The sequence below is a fragment of the Lithobates pipiens genome, unplaced genomic scaffold, assembly GCF_037356315.1.
Source record: "Lithobates pipiens isolate NorthernLeopardFrog02 unplaced genomic scaffold, aLitPip1_a1.2 Scaffold_28, whole genome shotgun sequence".
Taxonomy (NCBI): domain Eukaryota; kingdom Metazoa; phylum Chordata; class Amphibia; order Anura; family Ranidae; genus Lithobates; species Lithobates pipiens.
The window spans coordinates 224,600,546-224,610,813 of NW_027507789.1; the positions used below are offsets into that span (position 1 = coordinate 224,600,546).

Here is a 10,268-nt window from a genome sequence, read left to right on the forward strand (position 1 = left end):
TGAAAGGGGCCTAAGTAATGTGAGAGGAGACTGAAAGAGTGAGGGGAGGAGTGGAGATATATTTGGATGTCATCGGCATATAGATGATATTGGAAGCTATGGGAGGTTATCAAGTGACCAAGGGAGGAGGTGTAGATAGAAAAAAGAAAAGGGATCCAAGAACAGAGCCTTGGGGGACCGCCACAGAAAGGGGCAATGGAGAGAAGCAGACAGAATTATAGGCAACACTGAAGGAGCGCGATGATAGGTAGAAGGAGAACCAGGATAGAGCAGAATCTTGGAGGCCAAGGGAACAGTTTATCGTGAAGGAGCGGCTGGTCAACGGTATCAAAAAGCCGCAGAGGTCAAGTAGTAGGAGTATGCAGTAGTGGCCATTGGTTTTAGCAGCTAGTAAATCGTTATGGAGTTTTGGTAAGGCCATTTCCGTGCTACGAGCGAAAGCCAGACTGTAAGGGGTCAAGAAGGTTATTTTCAATGAGGTAGGAGCTCAGACAGTTGTAGACTAAGCGCTCCAAACGTTTAGAGGTGAATGGGAGCAATGAGATGGGTCTTAAAGTGGGAGTCCCACGAAATGTATTTTTTTTTTTTTTTTTAAGTCAGCAGCTACAAATACTGCAGCTGCTGACTTTTAAAATAAGGACACTCACCTGTCCCAGGGTCCAGCGATGTCAGCACCCGAGGCCGAACCGTCCCTCAGTCCTCGGATGCTATTGCTGCCATCTTCGGTAAGGGAATCGCGCTGCGCAATCCGAATGCTCCCTGCTGTCTCTGGGACCAGTGTGTGTCCCAGCAGACAGCGCGGTGGGACGGGAAGAGGCGTAGACTCCCATGGGAGTCTATGCCCGGAAGTTGGTGCTAATATCTGTCTTAGACAGGTATCTGCACCCCCCTCCCCCCTCTTCCCTGAAAGGTGCCAAATGTGACACCGGAGGGGGGTGGAGGTTCCGAAAAGCGGAGGTTTAATTTTTGTGTGAACCTCTCCGCTATAAGTTGTTCTGGTTGGTGGGATCCAGCGAGGGCTTTTTAAGTGTGGGAGTGATATGTGCATGCTTTGGAGGGGAGGGGAAGGTTCCAGTAGAGAGGGATTGATTGAAGATGTGAATGAGGAAGCATAGAATAGAATAGGAGGGTGACCATAGAAGTCCTGCAGGTAGTCACAATGCTTCATTAATTGCACAATTTGCATTGTGCAGGAAATTTTCTGTAGGCAATAATGTTTTTTAAAAAGAGCAAATAAGAGTCAGAACATCTGTCAAGACAGATTAAAGGGACTGAAAGGCATGTCAGCGCCCCTTTGGATGTTTAGGAGTCAAACCACTTGGCTTGGTAAGGTCACATGGGATATACTTGGCTAAAGGCACTGAGGATCCTGGATTTTTTCAAGGACTCTAAATCTGTTTTTTTTCTTCATAAGATGGTGATATACCAGTAGACCAGGGATATGCAATTAGCGGACCTCCAGCTGTTGCAAAACTACAAGTCCCATCATGCCTCTGCCTCCAGGTCTCATTCTTGTGGCTGTGAGAGTCTTGCTATGCCTCATGGGAATTGTAGTTCTGCAACAGCTGGAGGTCCGCTAATTGCATATCCCTGCAGTAGACATTTCCTTTAAACAAAAAAAATAAAATCTTAATTTTAAGAATGTCATTTGGCTTTTTTAATCGTTAGTGGGGTTGAATCGATGCTCGTTTTCCACAGAGACAAGTATATTCAAAAGGAGCAGGAGAGAATTTTTTTTCTAGAACGAATGAAATCGCTTCCGATTAGTAAAGTTAAATCCAAAGTCAATTGTTAAAAAGCAAACAAGATGTTGAAGTACTTTCGATCAACATTCAGCAAGTCATGGAATGTACTGAGAATTCTGGTACGAATGCTCAATCGAATAAAAAAAACAAAAAAAAAAAAAAAAAAAAAAAAACACTACTAGTATATGACCAACTAGCTTTAGATTGAATGAACGCAGGGGGGTATATTGGCGTAATTTTAGGTCACCTTAATATCACAAAGATATGGGGAGCAAAACAACAACAGTCATTTTCATTACTAAATGTGCATGTTTGCTTTAGTAGAAACATAAGACCAAGCCTTCTGACACTTTTTTTTTTTTTTTTTTTTTTTTTTACAAGCAAAAATCTGCTAGAAAATTACTTAAAACCCCCAAACATACATACATATTTTTATTATTATTATTAAATATGTTATTATAATAATAATATTTTTTTATTATTATTATATATTTTTGTATTATTATTATTTTATTTTTTATTACACAATCCATTTATTTATAAATCACAAGAAATATAAATATCCCTTGTGAGAGAAATAAGGGATGACAGGTCCTCTTTATGAAGACATCTGGGGTCTATATTAAAATTTGTATTATTTTGTACAAATTTTGTATCTATAGTGATTTTCTATGTTTATCTTGATATACATTGCATTTATTTTGTTATATTTATGCATATTCTCTGTACTTTCTCTATGTACCAAATAAAAATCGTTTGTAAACAAAAAAACAAAAAAAAAATTGGTATTATTTTATTGCTATTACAAGGGATGAACAGCATCCCTTGTAATATCATGGGATGTGACAAGTCCTCTTTATGGAGAGATCTAGGGTCTACTAGGCCCCAGATCTCTCCTCTGGCCTCCAATCAGACACAGGAATGTTTACCTGGCCATTAATGGCCAGTAAAGCAGCCAATGAGAACAAAAAGCCCGAAACCAGAAGTGACCGAATCCTTGTCGCTTCCCACTTCTGACATCACGCAGTGTGGGAGGAACAACACCGGTTCTGCTCACTGTATGCCTAGAGCCGGATGCTGCAGGTTGCATCCCTACCAGGCTATGTGATTGCACGGGAGAGCCCGGTAAAGATGGCAGCGGAAGGGGGGGGGGGGGGGGGTGCCACCTTCTGCCACCAGTAAAAGAAATCCAGCGGCTAGGATTACTTTTACTTTGTAGGGAATCGCCGGCCCTAAAAGACGATATCTCAATCATGGCAGCAGTGATGACAGAGATAGCACTCATCCAGTCCAAAGACGTTTATAAAACGTACGGCAGACTGGAAGTAGTTAAACTGAGTCCCGGATAGCTGTAAAACCTTACAGGAGTTCGAACCTTACCCCATTCTATACAACACTTGGTCAGAAGAGAATCAAAAGGACACAAGACGAGTAACAATGGCTGACTTCATAGGTCTCAGTAAACCCTTGCCCTGTAGAAAGCGTGTCAAACGGTTATATTTTATATAAACGTCTCTTTATACAAAGTCAAGCCACAACTCTCTTTATTAAATATGTTTTTTTTTTGTTTTTGTTTTTTTTAATCCTACATGCCAAACCGTGTCAAACCACAAAGTACCTTAAATCTTATGTACTTATTTGCTCCACACTTACTTGGTCCAAATCCAATAGAAAAAGCACTTACGAATGCCATTAAACTCAAAAGAGTAATCCAGGTCAACCCAGCGTGACTGGAGAATGTCTGGTCTCTAGTAAAGGATTCCGGGTATTTTGCCAGCTCGCTGGAGTCAGATGAATACGCTGTCAACGCAGAAGAGCGAAGAGATGGCCATGTTGCATTCTTGGTGAAGAGCAGTGTGGTGGAGCCCTGCATCCTGGTCACGGGGACACTGTGCTGGGCTTCAAAGGTAGCAATTATGTCACCAGGGGATTCTAATTTAACAGAAGCGTTTGAGAGGTCAAGCGTTGAATTTATTGGCGTGAGGGATTCGCAGCCCTTGTGGGTATCCAGATTGATCGTGAAACTTGCAATCCCAATCCCGGTCACCGAGATGGTCATCATAGTACATCCAGCCAGAAGCAAGGCTCTCCGTCCTGCTTTGTCGGCACAACTCATGGCAACCAACGTCGAGAGGACCTTTACAACGCCGAGACCTACAGAAGCCAAGACCGCCGAAGAGTTGCTTTGGTAACCCAAAGACCGAAATATGGTTGACGCATAATAAAGCACATTTGGTTGGCCGGTTAGTTGTTGGAACAGAACTAGACCTAGACCCACCAACGTCCTTGTCCGCATATTGTCCTTTGAACGAAAGAGGTCAAGGAAAGCGTAATCTCTACTGGGGGATATGGACTTTAGGTCTTCAGTTTCTTCAATATTTTGTAGTGGGATGAGACCATGTGGAGATTCTTGGCCTAGAACGTTTAATTTGGGAGGCCTTGATGGGAGAAACAGGATGCTGATGAACTGTAAGATAGCTGGTGAAATTGCCATCCCAAACATGTATTTCCATCCCCAGTGTGCACCAGATAAGAAGTAATTCATGCCATAGGAAAGTAAAATTCCAAGTGTAATCCCAGTTTCGTAAAGAGACACAAGTGTGCCTCTCTGATGCGGTTTGACAATTTCTGAAACATATATGCAGCACGCCATGGAGGATATAGAGATGCCAAACCCAACGGTGACGCGTCCAACCACCAAAGACCAAAAGGACGATGAGAATATTAAAACTGTGCTCCCCACCAATACCACCACATTGCTGGCCAGTATAGACGTCCGCCGTCCGGTTCGGTCGATCAGGACTCCTCCTATGAGCGATGCAAAAAGGGCGCCAATTAAAACTGCACTCACCAGCGCCTCTTGCTGGAAACAAGTAAGATGAAAATCATTTTTCAGTTGAAGTAAGGCTCCAGAAATTATTCCTAGTTCGTACCCAAATATCAGTCCGCCCAGTAAGGAGACAGTAGCGGATAATAGGAGAGTAACTGGTCGGAGGCCTAAACAAAAAAAAAAGATCCATTAATCCATTATCCACTCTATTAATGATTCATTCATGATATTGATTTGAATATCAAATTACCAGAATGTCAGAGCAATGAAAACCTGTAGCATTCGGTTGCAGTAATCCTACAGGATGGAGGTTTTTGTGTCATTGGACAATCTAATTTGTATGCAAATCAGGTTTGCCTTTCCTGATAGTAGTGGGTGTTCTTATAACCATACATATGTTTCCATTTTTGCATGGTATAAAAGAATTGTGCTGCAGTAATGTGGCGACACGATGTCGGGGAACAAACACTGTAACTTGCGATTGAGTTTGGAGGAACAAAGGGGAGACCCTTCACTTGGAAGATGTAATCTCTGTCTCGGTCCTATCAAGGAGATACAGTAGAAGGCTACAATTCCTTCCACCTATGTTCATCTGGGACTCCCTAGATCAGGGGTCTCCAAACCTTCTAAATAAAAAAGGGCCAGTTTACTTTACTCCAGGGCTGCCAAATTATGGCCAGTGGGAGAAAAAAAAATGCTCCAGCATCAGTGGGATTAAATAATGTCTCAGGCTTCGGTGAAAGTAAAATTACAGAGCACCTATGGTCAGTGGGGGCCGATAGGAGGAACAGCGCCCCGTTCATTTGGGGGCCGGTGGGAGGAACGGCGCCCCGTTCATTTGGGGGCCGGTGGGAGGAACGGCGCCCTGCTCATTTAGGGCTGGTTTGAGGAACGGCGCCCCGCTCATTTGGGCCGGTTTGAGGAACGGCACCCCGCCATTCGTGTCGGTGGGAGAATGGCGCCCGCCATTCGTGTCGGTGGGAGAACGGCGCCCCACCATTCGTGTCGGTGGGAGAACGGCGCCCCACCATTCGTGTCGGTGGGAGAACGGCGCCCCACCATTCGTGTCGGTGGGAGAACGGCGCCCCACCATTCGTGTCGGTGGGAGAACGGCGCCCCACCATTCGTGTCGGTAGGAGGAATAGTGTCCCATCAGTGGGAAGAATAATGGACACCAATGATGGGGCACCATTCCACCGACACCCATGATGGGGTCATGGGTGTCAGTGGGAGAAATAGTGCCCCATCATTGGTATCAGTGGGAGGAATAGCACCCTGTAGCAGTGAGAAGAACAGGGCTACAAGGACCATATAAAAGGCAAGCAAAGACCCGCAGTTTGGAAACCAGTGCTCTAGATCAGGGGTTTCCAAACTTTTTAAGCAAGGGGCCAGTTTACTGTCCTTCAGGCTGAAGGGGGGCCGGATTACAGAGCACCTATGGTCAGTGGGGGCCGGTGGGAGGAACGGCGCCCCGCTCATTTGGGGCCGGTTCGAGGAACGGCGCCCCGCTCATTTGGGGCCGGTTCGAGGAACGGCGCCCCGCTCATTTGGGGCCGGTTCGAGGAACGGCGCCCCGCTCATTTGGGGCCGGTTCGAGGAACGGCGCACCACCATTCATGTCGGTGGGAGAACGGTGCCCCACCATTCGTGACGGTGGGAGGAATTGTGTCCCATTCGTGGTAAGAATAATGGACACCAATGATGGGGCACCATTCCACCGACACCCATGATGGGGTCATCGGTGTCAGTGGGAGAAATAGTGCCCCATCATTGATATCAGTGGGAGGAATAGCACCCTGTAGCAGTGAGAAGAACAGGGCTACAAGGACCATATAAAAGGCAAGCAAAGACCCGCGGTTTGGAAACCAGTGCTCTAGATCAGGGGTTTCCAAACTTTCTAAGCAAGGGGCCAGTTTACTGTCCTTTAGGCTTTAGGGGGGCCGGATTGTGGTCATTGGGAGGAGAAATTGCCCCGGCATCAGTGCCCCATTATTGGTTTTAATGAAGGAATATTGATGATGTCAGTAGGGGAATAAATACAGGTGTGCAAGCGCCTCCACCTGCTCACATCCCAGTAGGGGGAATGGTGCCCCAAGGGCCAGATAAAAGGCAAAGGGCAACTTCTGGGCCCCCGGGTCACAGTTTGGAGACCACTGCTCTAGATGATGCACCAGTAAGCTCATGGCATAAGGAGAGGTGTTGTACTTTCATTATATATATATTTTTATATATTTTTTTTTTTTATATTAACATATGTATTAGTCATGGGATGTTTGTCCCACATGCTTTGCATCGAAGATATGTTAATTGGTCATCTGATCGCTTTGAAACATTACTAGCTAGCTGTAAATGAGTGAATGATAATTAAAAAAAAAAAAGAAGTATAATAAAAAGGCAATTGCTGAAAAAAGTGGCTTACCCATAGTGAAGAGTCAATCGCTTTCAGATTCCTCTCATTTTATATGTTGCTGGAAAAAAATATAAATATATTATATAAAGAAAAAAAAAAAGAAAAAAAAAGAGAGAGACCAAAAGCCCAGATAAGGGAAAAAAGACAGACTTTAACCGCTGTCTTCTACCTGAGCTTTGCTGGTGCCTGTGCCTGTCCCCACCGCTGCAGACGCTGACTCTTCCATAACAGGTGTGCTGCAGCTTTCCACTTTTGGCTTTATATGCCGCCTCCAGATGCCCATAGCACCTCTGCACTGGACCGGAAGCGGAAATAGGCACCAGCTCCTGTCTTCCCTCCTCCCCCCTGCGTCCACACACCAAAAGTAGCTCCTGAATCTAGCTCTGTTGGATGCAGTAGCTCCGCCTGCAGGTGGGCCGCTTTTGCTGTGATTATTCACAGCGGAAGCCGATCTGCGGGCGCCGGGCACTCGATGTCTACCAGCACCCGCCGTTTGTCAGTAAACCACACCTCAATGTAAAAAAAAAATCTATGCACACATCAAAACAAAATGCAAACCTGTCCCTTCATCTACACACTATGCACCGCAATACACATGGATGCATAGGGGCCCCTTTCACACTGGGGTATTTTTTAGGCACTTTAGCGCCTGAAAACCGCCTTCCATTCAGTCAAGTGTGACTTTTTCACACCCGGGCGGGCGGCTCGCTTGCGGGACATTTAGCAAAGTCCTGCAAGCAGCATCTTTGGGGTGCTGTATACGGCGCTCCCAAACCGTGCCTGCCCATTGGAATGAACGGGCAGCGCTTCCAAAGCAATTCGCAAGCGCTGCAACATGAGAGTTTTTAACCTCTTCTTTGGGGTTAAAAGCGCCGCTTAACCACTTTAATACCCACCCATTGTCTTATGACGTCCGCAGATAGGATCTCCCATCCTGGGCGGGCGTCATATGACGTCCTGGGCTTCCTGGCCGCCTGGAGGGGCGGACACCCCCCGCTGCATCACTCGGGACCCGATGCGCGTACCTGGCAGCCACGATCACCCGTTAACCGAGCAGGACTGTGGATCTGTGTGTGTAAAACACACAGACCCACGTCCTGTCAGAGGAGAGGAGACCAATCATGTGATCCTAGTACAGAGGAACACCGATCGGTTTCCTCCCCTTGTGAGTCCCCTCCCCCTACAGTTAGAATCACTCCCTAGGACACACAGTTAACCCTTTGATCGCCCCCCCAGTGTTAAAACCTTCCCTGCCAGTGACATTTATACATTAATCAGTGCATTTTTATAGAATGGATCGCTGTATAAATGACAATGGTCCCAAAATGGTGTCAAAAGTGTCCGCCGCAATATCGCAGTCACGATAAAAAACGCAGATCGCCGCCATTACTAGTAAAAATTATATTATATATACACATATACATACATACATAAACACACATATACAATATTATTATTTTTTTAATTATTTTTTTAATTTGTGATATTATAGCAAAAAGTGTAAAATATTGTGTGTTTTTTTTTCAAACTTAATCGCTCTTCTTTTGTTTATAGCACAAAAAATTTAAATCGCAGAGGTGATCAAATGCTACCAAAAGAAAGCTCTATTTGTGGGGGGAAAAAAAATCTAAAAATTTAATTTGGGTACAGCATTGCATGTCCGCGCAATTGTCATTCAAAGTGCGACAGCACTGAAAATTGGCTTGGGCAGGAAGGGGGTGAAAATGCCCGGTAGCTGTGGCTGTGGCCCCGGTGTGAAAGGAATCTAATATTGGGAGATTTACTAAAACTGGGTGCACCCAGAATCTGCTGCAGCTGTGCATAGTATCTAGGGGGTGAGCTCCGGCGCGTTCGCATGCTCCACGTGCAGAGCCCGCCAGGAAGTCAGCGCGGCGCTGCGCTAATCACAGGCAGTGAGACATTGCTGATCTCTGCAGCCGTGCATCGGGGCAATGTCTCCCTGCCTGTGATTAGCACAGCGCTGCGCCGGCTTCTTGGTGGGCTCTGCACGTGGAGCATGCGAACGCGCGGGAGCTCATCCTTAATAGCAACCAATCAGCTTCCAACTGCAGCTTGTTCAACTAAGCTTTGAAGTCGATTGGTTTCTCAGCAGAGCTGCACCATGCGGTTTTAGCAAATACCCCCCCCCCCCCCCTCAGTATACATAAAACAAATCACATGTAGGGATGAGCTCAGGCATGTTCGCATGCTCCACGTGCAAAACACGCCAGAAAGTCGGCGCAGGGCTGCGTTAATCACAGGCAGTGAGACATTTTCCCGATCTCTGCAGCCGCGCATCGGGGCAATGTCTCACTGCCTGCGATTAGTGCAGCGCTGCGCCGACTTCCTGGCGGGCTCTGAACGTGGAGCATGTGAACACGCCGGAGCTCATCATTAATCACATGATAGCAATTTCTCATATTGTAGAGATTATTAGGATATGTAAATGTAAAGTAACCGTGTTCCATGCACTAATAAGAGAGCAATAAAATAATTATCTGAAACTTGCACAAAAACAAGACATAATAATCATCCCGTTATGCAAAATTTTCAATAACTAATAAACGAATACAACCGTCTCAAATGTTCACATCAACTAGTAATAAAAGTCCTACATCTGTCAAATTTTGACATTGAGAAATAAGAAAAAAAATGTAAATAAAGATACAATTGTATCAGATTATTTCACATGCACTGGTAACAAAGTGACAAAGTTGTATAGAGCAATTGCAAATGTAATGGATTTTGACTTTTTTTTTTTTTGGCATTTACCTGGATGATCTGCATTGTAAATACAGGTGAGGTGTGTTCGGTGGATGGCACATTCCCACACAGTGTCAGGATTAGGCTGGAGGAGGCTCTTTGTTGCAGGAAGTTGGAAGGACGTGGCAGGGAAGGGAGGGGGGGAAAAAACCTTCTAACCTTCTCCTCCCTAATGTGATGGCAGCTGTACTGGCTGCATTCTTTCAGTTGTTTATAGGCTGCAATAATGGCCCTTCAGCCAGATTCCTGCTGAGAGTTGTGTGCTTCAAACTTTATTTACTTCTGCAGACTGCAGTGCAAACTTGTCAAAAGTTTCCATTCACTGCCCCAGACAATGTGTGCGTATTCGGATCCTGTATCTATGTTGCTGGTTTTATTTTTTTTTATTTAATAGGTTTTAAAATGCATGTTTCTGAAATCAGCTATAGGAGCCATGCACATGGGTCCTTTCTGGGTCTGGGAGGGTGCTGGGGTGAGCTCAGCTGTGCCCTCCAGATTTTAGTTGCACCTCCAGGGAAGG

The 10,268-nt window shown here is 45.4% G+C and overlaps 1 protein-coding gene across 1 annotated transcript in view; it reads right to left on the reverse strand.

Moving 5' to 3' along the window:
* Positions 1-9,900, reverse strand: part of SLC2A10 (solute carrier family 2 member 10) — a 35,076-nt gene extending 25,176 nt beyond the window's left edge. The window contains exons 1-3 of the mRNA XM_077460604.1: positions 9,758-9,900; positions 6,995-7,043; positions 3,399-4,742 (exon numbers count right to left, since the gene is read on the reverse strand). Coding sequence (XP_077316730.1) covers positions 3,399-4,742; positions 6,995-6,998 — 1,348 coding nt within the window. The 5' untranslated portion in view covers positions 6,999-7,043; positions 9,758-9,900. The remainder of the gene's footprint in view (positions 1-3,398; positions 4,743-6,994; positions 7,044-9,757) is intronic.
* Between the last annotated feature and the right edge of the window lie 368 nt (positions 9,901-10,268).